The 18,309-nt window shown below is 45.7% G+C and overlaps 2 protein-coding genes across 3 annotated transcripts in view; one reads left to right on the top strand and one right to left on the bottom strand.

Moving 5' to 3' along the window:
- GALNT11 (polypeptide N-acetylgalactosaminyltransferase 11) overlaps positions 1 to 12,836 on the top strand; it is a gene marked incomplete at its 5' end in the record, with an annotated part of 36,970 nt that extends 24,134 nt beyond the window's left edge. For both annotated transcript variants that reach the window (XM_084260848.1, XM_084260847.1), the window contains 3 exons: positions 793 to 897; positions 9,875 to 10,012; positions 11,987 to 12,836. In XM_084260848.1, coding sequence (XP_084116974.1) covers positions 793 to 897; positions 9,875 to 10,012; positions 11,987 to 12,118 — 375 coding nt within the window. In that variant the 3' untranslated portion in view covers positions 12,119 to 12,836. The remainder of the gene's footprint in view (positions 1 to 792; positions 898 to 9,874; positions 10,013 to 11,986) is intronic.
- A 3,910-nt stretch (positions 12,837 to 16,746) lies between these two features.
- Positions 16,747 to 18,309, bottom strand: part of KMT2C (lysine methyltransferase 2C) — a 195,976-nt gene continuing 194,413 nt past the window's right edge. Inside the window, exons 56-58 of the mRNA XM_084279900.1 lie at positions 17,774 to 17,847; positions 17,279 to 17,387; positions 16,747 to 17,048 (exon numbers count right to left, since the gene is read on the bottom strand). Of these exons, the coding sequence (XP_084136026.1) occupies positions 16,956 to 17,048; positions 17,279 to 17,387; positions 17,774 to 17,847 (276 nt within the window). The 3' untranslated portion in view covers positions 16,747 to 16,955. The remainder of the gene's footprint in view (positions 17,049 to 17,278; positions 17,388 to 17,773; positions 17,848 to 18,309) is intronic.

Here is an 18,309-nt window from a genome sequence, read left to right as displayed (position 1 = left end):
ACTGCTAAACTTGCTGGGCACCTCCTTGTTTGCTTTGGTGGTATGTGCTTAGTGTTTTGTGTCCCAGGACAAGGTCCTGACCTGATTCTAGTCCCCTGATAGAACATTACTCCACATCAGATTAGGTAGTGCATTTGAACTGGAATGAATCTTTGGGTGTCTAAGACTTTTCCCTTCTTCCCTGACCTGTCACTGAAATAACTTACCTGGTAACTGTTTTTTCAGTTACCTGAACACTTAAAAAACAATTTGCAAGCAACAGAAGGCTCTGAAATTGCCTATACTTTTATAATCCCCTCCCCTTTTTTCAGTTAGTCCTAATTTATGAAGAGAGGCTGTGGGATGACATTTATGTTTAAACTTAACTATAGTAAAATATAGTTTATCCAATACAGTTGGTATTCCTGAAATAGTGACTGCCTATGGACTGCCTTGATGGAGAGTGAAGAGGGGAAAGACACTTGACAGTATCTCTGGCACATGCTGGGCTAGGTTGTGTGTGCTGCACTTGTATCATAAATAGGGAAATCCTGATGTAATTAGAAAGCAAAGTGTATAGCTATTTAATGCTGCTTTTTTTTTCTCCAAGTTTTCTGAAAAACAAAATGTTATTTTAAAAGGAAATGAGTGGGGTTTTGGTTGTTTTTTTTTTTTAATTGTGGGTTGGTTGTTGGCTTTTATTTTTTTGGTGAGCACACTGAGTTCTGGGGCTTCTGAAGCATTGCCATATGTTCCCTTTGCTATGTGATGTTTGTTGTTCACTCTATCCATCAAACTGTTTTCCTTTCATAGTTGTATCACCTTCAAACCAACAAATGCCTGGTCGCCCAGGGCCACCCCAGTCAGAAAGGAGGCCTGGTAGTGGTTCGAGAATGTGACTACAATGATCAAAACCAGGTATGATGTTCTTAATTATACTGAATAGCAAATCACATCTTACAAACTGCTAATACGTTTTCCTGCAGGCAGAGTGCCCTAGTATAGCATCTCATCAGCAAGCAGGCTGATTGCAGGCTACCATTCCAACAGCAAGGCTGGCTGAGGATGCAGTGGAGCTTACTGCTCTGTGCCTATTGATGCTGAGTGTTGGATGTTATGGTATAATCTCCCATCTTCATGGCATGAATCTCTGAACGTGGCTGAAGACTATCCTTAAGTGTCTCCTGACAGGTTCACAATCTGCTGATTGACACTTCAGAATTGTAGAAACTCTCCTAGTCAGTTCCTCATACCAGGATTTCAGGCAGCCTTTTCCTGCCCTGTTCTTTGTGTCCTGTGCAGATAGACCTTTGCTGCTGGACTGGCTGTAGTTTGGGGTAAACGATTTGTTGTTACTGTTAAATAGAAGAAATTCTAAGGAATTTAGAAAATTATTTGGCTACAGATGAGGATTAATTTGGGATGGATGTAAAAATCTAATGGTAGTTTTATATTACTATATGAAGCCTTTGCTATTCCACTCCTTGCAGGCAACAGCAATTCAAGACTTGGATAAACAATCTCCAGGGTAGAGAGATCACCTAATGCCAGAAAGACTTTTACCTAGCTAAGAACTATGTTGAGAACATTGTGATTTAGGAGCCCACGGGGCTCAAATCTAAAAACTAGATTGCATCTAAAGAGAAAAGTAATCAAAGATACACAATAAATGGAGTATGGGATACAATGCAGCCTAGTGTTACCAAAGGTGGGTTGAGCAGTCATCGTTGTGACTAGATTGTAGGTGTTCTTTTCCATTAGCTGTCAGAAAGTCAGCAACTCTTGGAAATGGAAAGCCTGTAAGTACAATATTAACTGATTGGCACCAGTGGTTGGACATTTGCAGTGCTAGAGGTGTTAACTCTGCATTTGGAGTCTGAGAAAGCAGCAGTGACTTGCAGTGACTGACTGCAGTAAGGACAGACAGGTGCTTACAGTTCTTTCTGCAATATTTCTAGCAGTGCCCTGCCCCATGGCTGGAGGAGGGAGTCTGTTGTTTTTCTGTATCAAAACTCTTTTCTGGTTCTTCTCCCAGGGACAGAAACTTCAGAAGGCCTTTTGGTGTTGTGAAAGACGAATTAATGCTCAGAATGTTGGTCTTTGGCTTCTCTTCTCATTAATCTAGTTTACTAGTGGTAAATTAAGTAATTAGTTCTTATAAAAAAAACCACCAAAACTTGTCTGTGCTATCTTCTTTCACATTGATTTTCTTCCCCAACCAAGTGTGTTAACCAACACCATGTTTTTCTGCAATTAGACTTATTTTGTTCTCCTATTAAATCCCACAGTGTGTTCAGACAGCTTTCTTTTCATCTCCTCTCGAACAATCTCGCTCCAGATAGGCAAGAACAATGTAGAAAAGAGGACAATTATTTAGCAGCATCTGCTTATAAAAACAGCAAGGAATTTCCTGAATACTGAAAGCTTTTAACTTTTATTTCTAGTAATGCTCAACCCACTGTCATTTTCAGCTGACTTTTGCACTAGAACCATCTAGTTTATGCCTTGGACCTAATAAAAAAGCCTGGGTTGAGTCTGATGAAAGGCATGCACCCAGGTATCCTGTCCCCTGGATGCTCAATGGCAGCAAGTTAAGTGCATGTTGTTTAATACACACAATGCAGACAGTTATTCAGGAACACACCAATCTACATTTTGTGAGCAGTATTTTTGGGACTAAGCAAATGATGGTAAAACTTTGGCTTTTTCATGAATGCCTAATTGTATTTTGAACTCACATATCCTGTGGCAGGGAGTACCACAGCTTAACAGTGCTTTCAGTGGAAATAATTTGATGCCAGCTAATTTTTCCCTGAGTTTCCTTCCAGACTGCTTTTGCTGTGGGAATAGATAATACCTTCCCTTGAAAAATACCTGCTACTCCGCAGTAAGTTGATGGAGCAAGATGTAGTCTACCTGGAAAAATGCAGAGGGCTGGGAAAACAAAACTGGGATGTCTTAAGACTCCATTATTGCACTTGTTTTGGCTGAAAAATTGCATCTTCTGTGTCATTTTGGCTGAAAAATAATCGTCTGTGTAGTACATACAACTCACACATGTGAGAGCTGACCTTGAAAAAGTGTGTGGGGAAACCAGACTCACTGAAGTAATGAGATTTGCCTTACAAAGAAGTCCATTTTGCATGTAGTTTATGCTTTGTTTTCTTTTTAGCCTTCAAGGCTGCTAAGAAATTTCAAATTCTCACCTAATTCTTTGATTTGAAAGAATAGATGTTGTAAAACCTGCAGTTGTATCAACTATTATGGGTAATACTTTTAATTCAGTTTGACTTAGATGATCATCATTAAGTAAAATTAAAAATTACTCAAGCACATCAAAGTATCCAGTTTTTTACGACTTAAAAGGTGACATTTTACATTAATTTCAGGTATAGCAAGAAAAGGCATGAAGGGAAGTGGTTCTCCCAAAGGTGATATATCTAGAAAATATTCCAAATTTGTGTCTTTCTGTAAGCTGTAATGAAAACTGGGACATCTCATTGGGTGTAGCAATAATACTCACTCTGGGTATTGAACCCACTTTAAGAATAAAGGATGCATCTTCTGTAGTAACAAATATGAATAGAAGAGGTGACAGGATCTAGTAGAATGAAGGTCAGTGTGAAGAAGTCTGAAGTAACAAAAGAAGTAGAATGGGATATGAGTCTTGCAAACAGACAACCAATATGGAATGAGAACTTCTGTAGTTAAAGAGTGGTGGAGTGAAGGAACTCCCACGATTGCTGAAGTAAACACCCTCTGGAGATTCAGTAGTGCATGTGACCTCTTTCTGGAAACAAAACTGAGAATGCAGATGGTGTAGTGCACACCACAAAAATCTGGGTGTTGAAGGCGGATAGAAAATATTTAAGCACTTGGCAAGATCATCATGAAAAGCTGGAGATGTCTGAAAAGTGGAAGCAACAAACAACATGGTGTGGCTTCTGCCCAAAAACCATCATGCCAAGGTTAATTGGGTGGTGATTATGAGATGAGGATGCTGAAGCAGGCTTTGGGCTAGATACTGCCCTAAAGGAGGAGGAGTAGAAGTCGTTAGTGGGAAAATTGGAAGAGAAGCATCAAAGAACACTGAAAAGGAAGGTTTTGGAATGAAGCATTATGGCCAACAGCAGGACTAACTAGCAGGAGTGTTTGTGATCTAACAGCTGAAAGATGATCGTTCTTGTCATGTCTAATGTGTGCTTGCCTTCTGCCTGACCTAAATGCTTAAAGCCTTTTCCAAAAACTCTCTTCTTGAAATCCACATAATTCAGTGGATTTTCCCTACTGTTTGTTTTCAAATACACTGGGTTGACTCAGAAGCTTTATGTTGTGTTGTTATAACCTCTCCTCTCCGTGCTTGCTTCACTTCAAGAACTGAACCTTTTTCTTACTTAAAAATATATTAAGTTTTAAAAAGCTGGGGACGGTGCTGAGGTGTCTGAGCATGTGTGTGTCTGCTCTGGGCCTTCAAAAGGTAACTGGTTTGAGCAGGGGATTTCAGAAAAGCTCTGTTAACACTCCCCTAGCACCTCATAAATGTAACCACACGCACGTTACAAACTGTTCAAGAGTCAGTCTAGAAGGATGTGCTCACATTGTGCTCTGTAAACTCTTTCTCCCTAAACCTCTGGATTGTGGCTGTTAGCTTGCTTTTCTGATACAGCATGTGTCTGGAGTGGTTGTGAAGGTGTGCAGGTCTACTTGCTGCTTTTCTGTTGAAGGAACACAATTTTTTGGTCCCTCTGACAAATTGTCATGAAGCATCAGCACCACACTGCAAGACAGAAAGCATGTATCTTTGGCATGGCCTTCAGGAGGGCACTTGGTTTTTGGAAGAGCATGTTGGGTAGTAATAGCTTAAAATAACAATTCTAGACCTCCAAAGTGTGTACTTGGTGTTGTGATGTCATTGTTAGCCATAATAACAGGAGCTGAAGTATATGCAAATAGCCATGATGATGCAAATTGCTGGGCACAGCTCTTCCTCAGTGTCCAGGCAGCTTTTCTGTGCTCTTCAGCTGAGTTTTTGTCTTCTAAAACCTGCCTGACTGAACAATGCAGCAGTGCCAGTGGAGGCAACAGATTGTAACTGATGACAGTACTGGGGTGCTGCTCCTGGTGGTGTGGTTCAGAGCAGGGATTTTCTTTCACACAGAGGGCTGTTTCTGCAGAAGTTACTGCCTTGTATTTACCAATTTTTCCCAATGCATTCCTCTACTGCTAATGCAATTTGCAGGCCAAGTAAGTGTGTGTATCCACAAAGCTCTGCCAGTTGGCCAGCCAGGCCTTTCACTACACTCCCCAGCACTCTGAAAGCCAAAGGGTAGGCTGATGCTTCCTGGTTCATTTCACATCACTTTGAAATATTGATTCCCTAGGAACAGTGTGTTTCCATGTTCTGTCTACTACAGGCTCTTGGATTTAGTGGTTCTCCCTATGTTGGGTATTGACACTGGACTCAAAATCTTCTATGGCTAGCCTGTGTTTCAAAAGGAATGATAGGATGGGCCTTCCTCCTAGATGATGAGGCACCATTTGAGCCCTTTCCTCACTTAAATTTCCTCTGAAGTAGTTCAGCTAGATGTTATCTAATTACATTAACTGATTTCACTGTAGGGATAATTTCATCTTTCACCAAAAAAACCCCCCAAGTTCAGTAACACAGCCCTGAATGTCTTTATAATGGTAAAAAATAACCCCAAATGGGGATCACTGGGCTGTAGGGGTTTATGGTGGGAGGGAAGAGTGTACCTCCTATAAACAGCAGTGGCAGCCTGAAGCCAGTTAGGAAATGCAAATATTAGTAAAATGAGAGTGCAAAAAAGCTCTACTGTCCAGTCCTGAGTGATGTTGCATTGCTGTCCTTGCAAGGAGCTAAACTCTGGTTGTCACTGATACTGTTCCTCTAGCTGTGCAGGAGAAGCCCTGTGCCTACATATCTATCTGTATGTAAATGAGATTAATGAAGTTGCCTTAGCAATTAGTCCAGGAGAAGACTGGGTGATTTGTTTGTGTTAAATGTGGGTGAAATAAAATCCTGAAAGTGCTGGAAGCCCTAGGAAGCCTCAGTAATCTGTAAATAGTCTCAATGACCTTTTGTGGGGATTAAATTAAAAATCCACTTCTTTTCCTAAGCTGCACCTGCATGAAAAGAGGTTTATACCAATGGAGTGTTTATACTTTTGGACCTCCTGCCAATTTATTTTGTCCACAAGACCTACTCTGGCACATACTATGCATCTGTCTGTAGGTGACCATGAAGATACAGGTGCTGGCTTTGCTCTGGCCCTGAGAATGTTTACCCCAGATCTGGGGGTCCCACCTCTGCTGTAGAAGGTTGAACCAGGCACAAGCAGGACCTCTTTGCCCCTGCAGCCAAAGGTGAAAGCGTTGACTCTGGGTGGGAGACGTGGGCAAACATCTGAGCCCTGCCCACCCTGAAATGCTTTGCTCTAGAAAAAATCTCTAGATGCTCCCTGACCATCTAGAACCTCAGAAGGGGGTTGCTTAGCAGATGAATGGGCCACCACACTCCAAGCCTGAAGGGATCCTTGTGCCTTTCCTCTGATCCTGCTTCTTGTGTTGAGCAGCAGGGAAAAAGAGCTGCTAGGAGGCCAACCTACAGCATTCACCAAATTAAATCATTTATAACCCAGAACTGGATCAATGTCGTTATGAACAGAGGTTTTTCTGTAACATCTGCTGCTAAGGTTTTATTTGAAAACAGAAACAATTAGTTATATTCTAATTGCAGCCTAGTGGTTTTACTTTGACTTCAATTGGAAGTGGTCAGTGATTTTTCCTTTAGACCTGTGGAGCAGGCCAGTTGTTAGCAATTGAAGGTGCTGCTTTCCTCTCTGGTGGGACCTGGGCACCACACCAGTTTTAGAAACCAAATTCTGGCAGTGATGCTCTCCTGAGAAGTTGGGAAGCAGATGCAGGGTGAAAATAGCCTGCACCTTTTTTGTTAAATAAATAAATGTTAAAAAAAAAATCTTTTTTTGGTAAAGAATACATAGGGGGATAAAACAAAACATCGCTCAGAGCTGAGGTATAAATCCTAGACACCCACCTTCTTGAGCATAGACTTTTGATATCATGCTTGAGTATGAGCACAAGTGACTCATGGACAAACAGAAAACGAGCAGTTTGCTCTCCTTGCAGATACCAGGGGTACTGACTGCCAGGAGATGTTTCTGTCCCATACAGGGCTGTTGGTCCTGACAGCCTGTTCTCCTTCTAGCCTTCAGCAGTAAAGTAGTTAATGCATTTTGGGGTGTGCAGAGGCTTGCAGTTACATACCAAAAATAAACTCCATGGGGTGGCTTTGCTTCCCTTGTGCTTGAATCTGTTAGTAACCTCCAAGTTCATACTGATACTCTAATTTGAAGTTAGTACTGTAACATGTCTCAAACCCAGGCCTTTTTTTCCCTCCCTCTTCCTTCTGTTTGCTACACCAAGCACATAATTAGTTTGAAATTAATTTGACCTGTTTTATGTAGCCTTTCTGGAGAAGTACCACACTGGATTTAACCACTGCTGTGTGTTCACCATTGCTTAGCTCCTCTGTCACTGCAGTCCTCTCTGGATCCATACCACTTTCCTCTGTTCAGATTTGGCTCCATCATCATTCTTCTTACAATAGTAATGCTCTTCTGGCAAGTCCTGCTACTTCTCCATTCTCTCTTCCTCTTTAATCTTGTCATGCTTGCTTTCTCATGGCAGGGTTTAAATAGACAAAGTATTTAGAAGACTCAGGATGCCTGGGGTTAGGGTGAATGCTAATGCAGTGCCTGCACTTCCTTATGGTCCTGGTGCTGATGAATGAGATGCAGGCTTTCAGTTGTGCTGCCCAACTGAGGCAGCATCCTGAATCCCAGCTCCCCCCAGAAGTCTGGGTTTAGTTTCATCAGAGAAAACAATCAAATAGGAATTTGATTTATTTGTCAAACTTTTCTGTCTGGAGTTTGATGTTCTGTACTCTGAGGGTGAAGCTCATGCTGGCTCAGTGAAGACAGTGATAGATCACAGGACAGGCATGGTTACTGCAGCACTGAGCTGTGGGAATTGAGAGTGGGGCTGGAGGAAGAGTGTGGCAGCAGAACTTGGTGTGTGCCTGTATTTACGTACATGGGCTTCTTGTGAGGTTCTGAGGGGCTTAATTCCTGCTCACAGAGGCAGCAGCCAGGGGAAGGGACTTGATGCTGGCAAGTGAGGCTTGTACATGCTACCCTGGGGTTGGATCTGGGCCTGACAGCAGGGCAAGACCCTGGCCAGCTATGCCATCACCTTCTCAGCATTCAGAGGGGCTGGAGATCCTGCCCAGGGGCTGTGTCACTGCAGGGACCCTGCTCTGCATTCTGAAGAGCTGTGGTTTGGCATTTAGCCAGGTCATCTTGGTGTCTTTCCTGCACTTAGAGGTACAGGTTTCACATATTTTCTCCTAAACCAGGATATTTTGAGGTGCAAGCACCAAAGTGCCTTCATGCCTTTCCATTCTGGTACAGGGGTCAGATTCTTCTGTTGATTGTCAGAGCTCCAGGTCCTCTAGCTGATGCTGGCTCAGGACTTTGCAGGCCTGAAGGCACTGAAGAGGGAAGGAGGACCAGCAGCTCCTGCAGTTACCCCAGACTGATGGTCTGGCTTCCCTGAACCTGTGCCAGGCATCCCTTGCTCCAACACAGGGTTTAGTCAGCACAGCGAGGGCCAGTGTGGGCATGAACTGCAGCAACAGAAGGTGCTTGACACACTAATGCCAACAATAAAAATGCCTGTTTCTGCTCAACTACCATGTGGGAGAGGGCAGACTGACAGCTTGAGTGTGTCCTTGCTTCTTGTTAGAGGCAATGATGGTTTTGAGCGTGGTAGCAGAGAAGCTTCTGTGGTGTCATGTAAATTCAGGAACCCAAATGCAGGTGAAGATGCAAATGTGAACCAATGTGTCCTTGTTTTATACAGGTGGGCCCCAGAGAGGGGCTGAATTCAGTTCCCACCTGCTAGGATGTTGTGTAGGTTCTTGAGGTCCAAATCAACACATTTTCCTGTTGGTTCAGCTAAACCAAAGTGGGTGTGATGGGGGAGGGCTGGTCTCCCCCCCAGATGGCACAGCTGGCAAAAGCTGTTTGCCTGGGGGGCAGAGGAGGACAGAAACCCATCAGCTGTGGAGCACATAGTTTCAGCATGGGAATGGCAAAGCAGTGATCTCTCACTCCTTGGAGAGCAGCATCAGCAGTTTTTATAGCACCTGTGTGTCAGATCATCAGCTGAGTGAAGATCTCTGAGCACAAGGCCACCAGCTGCAAGGAGTAGGACCCAAGGACCAGGTTGAGGACCAATGCAGGCTACACATCTGGTTTTGGTTTCTCATCATTCAGCATCTACAAGCTGACCCAGAGCACAATGTGAAATGGATTCCTGTGTGCTTATGGCATGCAGCATCCTTCTCTGGCCCTTGTGTTGGCTCTCCAGAGCTGAGGCAATCCACCAGTCCCTCCTTTGTGACTAAATGATCACCTTTGGATAAGGAGGTTTGCTGCCTGGCTTCATGGCTGACTCAGGGCGTGGCTGGTCACTGGCTCTGAGACTCACCACTCGGATTATCTTGCTCAGCTGCCTGGACAGTGGGAACACCTGAGGGTCCTTGTAGTGCCTCTGTGTGGTGTTGGGAAGGCTATAGAGCACTGAGCTGCATTTTGGTGGCTGGAAAAGGGCAGTGAAGAGGCAGCGGGGGTCGCGAGGCACCTCTCTCCCAGCCAGATGATAAGCTCCTCCTCTTTTTTGATCCGATGATCTCTCGAGGTCCCTTCCAACCCTTATGATTCTCTGTCCCTGAACAAAAGGCTCGAGGCACCTGCCCTGAAACTTTGGGATAAATGTCTGTCTTTGCTTTCAGGTCTGGGTTTACAATGAAGATCATGAGCTGATTTTGAATAATCTCCTTTGCTTGGATGTTTCTGAAACTCGCTCGTCCGACCCCCCTCGTCTCATGAAGTGCCACGGGTCCGGCGGCTCTCAGCAGTGGACCTTCGGGGTGAGTGCAGTGTCTGGAGTGTGTGTTGCTTGTAATTAACATCTCAGCAAGTGGCATTAACACTAACAGGGCATCAGGGTTGAGTGTAACTGTAACTGAACCTCGATGTACCAAGTCAGTTGTGCCTGACCCACACTCCAGGCAGCCTGAACAAATGTTACACGGGCTTCAGTGGCTGCATTTCAGCCTGAAGACTTGCACTGAGCTCCAGGACATGCACACCCTTTCCTTTGCAGCACAGGAAAGGTTTCCACAGCCCTGTTTTGCCCTCTTTCTGCTTGGCACAGCCACCCACAGCAGTTGTGGCTCACAGGGCAACCCCATCAAGAATAAAATCCACCCTGCAGCATTTTGTTTGCAGGATGAATAGACAGGAGCAGTTCATGCAGGAATTCCTGCTTAACACCTGCAGGTGTGCAGGGCTGAGCTGAGGACTGACAGAGGAGCTTTTCTTGCACTTGCTTCTGCCCTGTAATTGCCTCAGTTTAATCATTAGGAGTCTGTGGTGGCTGATTTCACAAAACTGAGCCTTTGGCTCCTGGGCGTTAACTCAGCAGCTGCTCCCTCACAGCCCTCCACGTAGCAGCAAGTCTGTAGTACAGATACAGTTGAACACCAAGAAGGGCACTGCCAGAACTGCCTGTTGTGCTTCCAGGACAGTCCTGTGTAAATCATCTGGGGTTTGTACCTCGCTGCTCGTGGGCAGCAGGAGTTTGTCAGATAAGGAAGGCTGCTGCAGGCCAGGATGGATGGCGGTAGAGGCAGATACTGCATGAGCCCAGGGTTGTGCATGTCTGACTTGCAGAGACATCTCGCAGCTCTGCTGCAGCCTGATCCAGCAGCACCACAGCCACGGCTGCAAATGGTAGAGGGAGCAGCGAGCTGAAACATTCTGCTGTGGATGAAAGGTTATTCAGGGTTCTTTGGGTTGAGTTGGTGGGCAAAGATCTGCAAGACTCAGAGAACGGCCATGAAGCTCAGTGTGCCCATCAGGTGGTGCCTGTGGTGGTGGTGGAGGAGAGCCCGGGCTTTGTGTGTGAGACGTGGCCTTGAGCTGGCCACTGCCGTGGGGGTGCAGAGGGTGGGACCTCTGAGTGTCAGATTGGTGCTTGTTAATGATCAACAACAAAAAGTGAATCAAATATCAGGATGGTTAGGAAGGGAATAGGAGCTGAAGGAGGAAAATGTCCTCACATCATTGTGGCTTGCCTGTCAGAAAGGCTCAATCAGGGCTGGAGAGTTCTCAGAGGTGGGTGGCGGGGCAAATGGAAGGTGTTGGGGCACTTCCACGGGAGGGATGTGAGCAGGCTGGGGCTCTTCAGGTCCACTAAGGCTTGTGGGGAGCAAGGGGAATACATTAGGGATGTGACCCATTGGAGCAGAGTGAGGGCAGCTCTCCTCTGTCAGTTACAGTACGAGGCTCCAAGCAGCCCAGAGCACCTGCAACGAGGGGCTAGTGGGGGCAACGACAGGGTCTTTGGGGGAAAGAAAGAGAAGGATGTGCTTCCTTCTCACTTCTCCTGCCTGGCTGTGCCTGGCCTTGCCCTGGTGGTTGGGACACCCTGTGCACCACAGGCCTGTCATGTGGTGTGGCAGCTCCCCAGCCCATGGGCATGAGGCAGCGGCGTTGCCCAGGTGTGTCCAGATGTGGAGCAGGGCCCTGGCTGTGCCACAGGGAATGGCTTTGATCATCCCTCCACATGTGAAGAGACTGTGGGGTAAAAATCCATACAGGGTCCCTGTAAGGACACGTGAGCCTTCATTTCAGGGTGTGAACGTGGCTACGGCAAGTGCTGCACTCTGGCTTTTAAATGGGTGCTGTGGGTCTGGACTGTTGGGGTTGGCTGCTGAAGGGCTTGCTCGTCAGGAAAGAGCACCCCCTCCCCTTAGGCAGCAGTTCCAGTGCCAGGTTGACACTGAAGTAGAACAGAAGCTGTGATAAATTGATCCCAACTGTCTTTTTGTCTCCTCTAGAAAAACAACCGCCTCTACCAGGTCTCCGTGGGGCAGTGCATGAAGGTGGTAGATCCACTCAGCCACAAAGGGTACGTGGCCATGGCCATCTGTGATGGGTCCCTTCCTCAGCAGTGGCATTTTGAGAGCTGAGACAGCAAGGACATGGCTGGGGAAGCGTTAAGCCAAGACCTGATTCCCCCGTAGCCATGATATCAAGTCGTTGTGGAGAGCTTTGCAAGGCACCTGCAGCTGCTACACATGGCCTGACTGCTGCAAGGACCCTTTACAACTACTCTGCTATGAAGAGCTGTGTGCACAGCAAGGTCCTCATGGCCACTGGTCCCTGGGCAGATGCAGCGGTAACAGGAGCAGCCCCACTGCAGAACATGTAGAAGTGCAATTTATCGTCGGTTCCTTGGATTGTCCCAGCTGACTGAACTGTTTTTAAGTAAGAGAGATTATTAGAGCAATGTAATTTAAATTGTGAGATTTTAATTTTGTGGATCTTTTAAATGACAATGACAGGAAGGAGTCCTCTTCAGTGTTTCGTGTGCAGCATCTCCTCAATTTATGGTTTTAGTATGGTTTTACTGTCCAAATTATTTTACTGTTTCTGGAAAATATTTTTATTCCCCTTTCCCTTCTGAGAATTGTCATTTGTAATATTTAAATTTAGTTCTCTTAATTTACAGTTTTTAGGACATTTCACATAGTTTAAATTCTTAGCTGTCAGCCCGTCACCTCATATTTAAAACAAAGTAACTATTACAAAGTCTATTTTGATGACTCATGGCAGTAGCTGCATTTAAAATAAAGTACCATTTTTGTATTAACCCCTATGGCCTTACTCTTTGTAGCTGTAGGACCAGAGAGCACCAGCTACGAGGCTGATGGAAACTAACGGTCACGTGATTTGGGTCTCCCTTGGTTTTCACAACTTTTTCTTCACAGCAGCCCTTTCTCTCTCTTCCTCTTTTCTTGGAGGGTTTGACAGATAATTCCTCTGAGTTTTTTTCCTCCCCTTCCCAAGCTGATTTGTTCCACTGTTCACCGTTCTTTGACTTCCTGCCTCAGCCCCGGATGCTTCATCAGTGTGTGGCAGCTGCTGCAGCCGAGCTGCTCTTACTGGGCGTGTTTGTGCCTTAGCAACGTTGCCCTTGCTCATCGTGCCCCAGCACCCTGCCTATGCGGGGAAGCTGCGAGTCAAACAATGGCAGTGCCAGGACAGCTGCGCCCTTTCCCTTGGACAGCAGCAACGTGTTCCAGCTGTGCAAATACTCTGGCATCCGGTTCTTGGCACTTGGGCACCGTGAGGCAGGTAACGACAATGTTGTAATTGAAGAAAGACCCACATCTTCCCACAGAGAGGCGAGACTCACGTGTGACAGGTGGCATTTGGGCCTTCAGCCACCTGCCAGGGCCGCCACCCTGGGGAGGAGGAGAAGCGCATGAGAGAGAAGAGAGCAGGTAAGAGTGGTCCCTCAGCGATGTGCAGCTTCTTGCCTCCATCCTGGGCCCTGGAGCAGGGAGGAACCAGGTAAGCAGGGTTCATTGTCAGCCAGGCGAACAGGCTGAAGCAGATCTTCTGGGTAAAGCATTTCACTGGGAGTGATCAGACAGCAGTGAGTTCCTTCCTGCCACCTCAGGTCTCTAAAAAACAGCACAGCAGCAGCTGTCCTTCAGCTTAGGACTGTGCTGTGTGCTGTCGCCTTCACAGCAGATCCTGCATTGCCGCTGCGGGGCAGGGGAGGGCTGTTCCTCCAGAACTGATGCATGCTGGGTCTGCTCACAGCTGAACGAGCAGTTTGTGTGGCCTGTCCCTGTACAAGACCCTGCTTCCTCAGAGGGACACCTGGGCTACCTGGGGTTGCAGTGCTTGGCAGGACCAAACCAGGCAGCCTCTGCAAGTGCAGCCACCGGCCGGACCTGCTGCTGCTTCCCAGGAAGAGGTGGGAGCGACAGCACTTTGGCCAGTGTTGGTTGTTTCTGCAGTGAATGGTTTTTGACCAGAGCTGTGGGTGTGCAGTGCTGCAGCCGCACAGCCGGGTCAGCAGTCACAAAATGTGACTGCTTGCTGTGGGTGAGCCTCTGCTTTAGCAGGGTGCAGGACTGGCTTCTCCTTTCCTGCTCTGGGCTTCAGGAGCAAAGCCCAGCTCTGAGCCCAGCCCCCTTGCCTCATCCCAAACTCCCACAGCAGGCATGTGCCAGCCCTGGGCAGCCAGGACCTCCCTTTCCAGCAGCCACAGCGCACACTGCAGGAAATGACTGGGGCCCAGCTTTGGCCCAGCTGGTTCCCACTTTGCCACAGCGAGAGGCAGAAAAGTAACTCAGCTCCTGTGTTGAGATGCAGCCATTAACAGGTAAAGCCAAAGCCACACACAGGCAGAGCAAACCCAGGAATTCATACCCCACTTCCCATCTCAGGCGTGGGGGTGCTCAGCCACCCCCAGGACAGTAGGACTCCATCACATATAATCATGACTTAGGGAGACAGATGCCATCGCTCTGAACATCCCCCTCTTCCTTCTGGTTCCCCAGCTTTATATGCTGAACATGATGTCATACTGTCACTGGGGGCAGCTGTCCCAGCTGTGTCCCCTCTCAGGTCCTTGTGCACCCCCAGCCTCTTCCCTCGTGGGGTGGAATGAGGAGCAGAACAGGCCTTGGCTCTGTGTGACCACTGCTGAAAACACCCCTGTGCCATCAGCACAAACCCAAACCACAGCCTCCTACCAGCTGCTGTGAAGAAAATCATCACCCCAGCACCAGCACAAGACCATCTCTTGCCTCTTCCGTAGCATCTCCAGCAGGTTTTTTTTGGAAAACAGGATTGCAGGGAACACAAACTCCTCCCTGCTGGAAGCAGACACCGAAATCCTGCAAGAACCAGAAACCAGACACCCCAATGAAAAGAGCAGGGGAGGATTTATAGATGTAAAATATTTTTATTTGTAAATGCTGATCTTCTAAATCTGTTTCCACAAATTCCAAAACCCATAACACTCTGTATACTTCAAAAAATTCTTTTTTTGTGGTGTTTTTGTATTTTTTTTTGCCAACATTAGATACTATTATACAGAACAGAAAAAACTGTAGGACAAATACTGGTAGGATGTTGGAATATTGTACAAGAGAAGAAAAATATTCAAGAAACAATTTCATACAGCTATTTATCAAGAGAAAAATATATACAATTGATTTATTTTGTAAGATAAAAATACATCATGCCATATACATTACAAGTTCAGAACTGTATTACTGAATATACCAACAGTTTACAGTCCACTTTAATTGTGCACACAAAAAAAAAAAAAACTTCATTTTTTTCTTTATATTTAGCCTGTGAAGTGTCAGTACCAGAATTTTAAGTACAAAATAAAAGCTAACCTGGTTCAAAATGCTGATTAAATTTCTACAAGCAAACACAAAACAGTGTTTATTTTTTTAAAGAAATGTAAACAAAAACAATCCATACAAACACATCTTTAAATTACATTTTCCAAAAACCCTATTGCCAGAGTCCTGCAGCTGCAAGCACGTTACATCTAATTTTTTTTTTCCTTGTTTTCCTTTTAAGAAGGCTAAAGGTATCAGACTGAAGCTCCACTACGTGATTCTATGCCGCTTACATGATTTAAGGTAGGCTGAACACTCACCTCATCTTGACTACTCTTGCTGAAGGAAAATTAAAACAACCCAAAGAAACCCCAACGTTCAGCCTCTATTTTGGGTGGTTTTTCGCAGTTATTCACAGTTATCACAAATTGTAAGCACAAAAAAAAAAAAAACAAACCCCAAAAAACCTGACTTAAGAAATAGGGATGCAACAATATAATACAAATAAAATTAAATCTAAATTCCCCAAACATCTACAAAAGTCGGAGCTGGAATATACAACGCCCGGAGCAGGCTTCAGGTCGTACTAAAAAAAGTTCTAAGAAGACCACAGTTGAGACTGCTGGGAACATAAAAAACCCCCCTCCTTCCCTCCCTCCCTCCCTCCTGCCCTCCCTCCCTCCCTCTCTTTGAACTGAGATTTTGGTTATTCCGTAACTGTAATCGCACGTCGGTCAGTACAGGAGATCATATTGTAACATCCCTATTGGCGTTTTAGAGAAGCACCCCAACTGCTGCAGAGTCTGGTAGCATTTGGTCAATAACTATTTTTTTTTTTTATACTGTATTTTTTTTTTCTTTTTCTTCTCAAAATATTTACACTTTTGTACAAAGTAACAGAGTTTGTTAGTTCTGCAGGTAACAGCAGCAGCTTGGCTTTCTTCTAACTTTCTTTTTAAAAATAGCTTCATTCACTTATTCAATAATAAATACAAAAAGGTTCTCTTATTTTACAGAAATCAAAAACTACAATAAACTGACTCATGGAATCAAGTATTTAAACGTATTTTAGTGCAAGTTATTTTTTTTCCCTTAGCTCTATCCCTAAGGAAGTCGTTTCAGTACATTCCTTGTTCAGTGGTGTCTACTTTTATTTAAAATTTTTTTTTCTTTAATCAGAGGGCCTGCCCCTTTATCAAATAAGGCTGTGGCCAGCACTTTGGACTTCTCCCTTTCGCTGGTGATTTCAGTCTTACATTCATTTACGCCCACCTGCAGCCCCGCAGGTCAGCCATCGGTTCTTTGCCCAAGTTAAACAGTTTCTCCTTAGTGAGCTCAAAAACAAAAGTGCTGGACCATTCTGTTAATTCACTTTAACCTCCACGTGGCTGGAAAGTCAGCTTCAGATTTTGCCGCTTGCTTCTGGTGCTTGTTTTGGTTTGTTTTGTGGGTTTTTTTCCTTTTTTTTTTTTCCTTTTTCTTTTTTTTTTCTTCTTATTAAATAAGTGAGTAGGAATCTGGGCTTCCAGAAGTGATTTTTTTCTTTTTTATTCCCCTTTCAAAAAGGCAACAATTTTCCGTCGACAAAATCAAAATGTGCATCACTTCTTCCTAGGGACAAGCAACCCTCCAAGACAGCAAGGAATGCATTCTAGTTCATCCACTTTCGGCAGTTTACAGCTCCACAGTGACATGGAATCTTGTGCTGGTCATCTTCAAAATCAAACTTATAGTCATAGCAAAGCTGGAAGAAACAACAGGAGAATGGTTATGGACAACAGGGATTTACTACAGCTTTCCTTGCCCTGTACTACAGGTTGTGTAGCAAACATAAGGTGTCAGTCCTGTGTCGTTGTGTCCCTCCCCCCCCCCCCAAGCTGGTACAACCAAGTCGTGCTGCCAGCCGGAGCAATCATGTGAGTATCTAGGAATGAACCTAGTAGCAAGGGGTGAGTAAAGGTGAGTCCACCCTACCTCCTCCCCTTTCTGGATTCGCCTGCTGGAGCTGATGATAATTTTGTGTCCTCTCTCAAAAGTTACCACCTCAGCCACGCAGTTGGGTGCACACGAATGGTTGATGTACCTAGAAAAGAGAGTTTGAGACGGTAACTGTGGAGGCAAATACATCCCTTGAGGCAAATCCCAACCTGGCTACGAGTTGGCTTCAGGCACACACTGACTCTCCAGCCATTATCTTACTCTGTACCTGTGTCATGACCTAGAACATGTCAAGAAAAATCAAATGTTAAAACAATTTTCCTCCTTCAGAGCTGCCATGACACATAATCCAGGGTGAGGAAAGCTAATGAGGACGAAGCTGTTACTGCGGTGGGACAGTCTGGAGACTGAATGTACCAGCTCAGAGAATAAAACCCACAAACTCGAGCCCTGGGCAAACAGCCCCCAGCAGGGGAGCGTGGATGACTCTCCCCCCAAAAGGAGGTCAGAGACCCCTCCAAGGCCACCCACCTTGCAGGACCTCCCGTCAGGGTGGCATCGATGACGTGGTCGTTGTCGATGCGGAACATGTACACGCCGCGGTTCTGGAAACAGAGTTGGAAAAGAGACTCTTGGGATTTGTACGTAACTGTCAATGATGCAAAGGAAGCAGCACCATGGGGGTGACCTCCAAGGGTCCTCCTGCTCCGGGGATCAGACACTGCCCACTTGCTCACGAGTGAATGTGCGAGTCACACGTGGCATCTCCTGACCTCACCAGATGGGTCATGAACACCAGTCTCTGGTGAATTAGCATTCCCTGATAGCCTGCTGAGCTCCCCCTGCCCTCCGGGACAGGGGACCTGTAGTACCATCTGGCCACGATGCAAGAGAGTTACTCAATGTTTCAATACTCCGACTCTTTGGCATGTACCCTGCTGCATTGATAGCTGAGCGGGAAAAGAAATCATAGAATGTGTTAGGTTGGAAGGAGCCTTTAGAGGCCACGAAGTCCAACCCCCCCTGCAGTGAGCAGGGACATCTTCACTACATCAGGTCGCTCAGAG

The sequence above is a fragment of the Gallinula chloropus genome (genome assembly GCF_964237585.1).
Source record: "Gallinula chloropus genome assembly, chromosome: 2".
Classification (NCBI taxonomy): Eukaryota; Metazoa; Chordata; class Aves; order Gruiformes; family Rallidae; genus Gallinula; species Gallinula chloropus.
The sequence above is the reverse complement of the archived record's forward strand: the minus strand, read 5'-3'. Positions and strand labels throughout refer to the sequence as shown.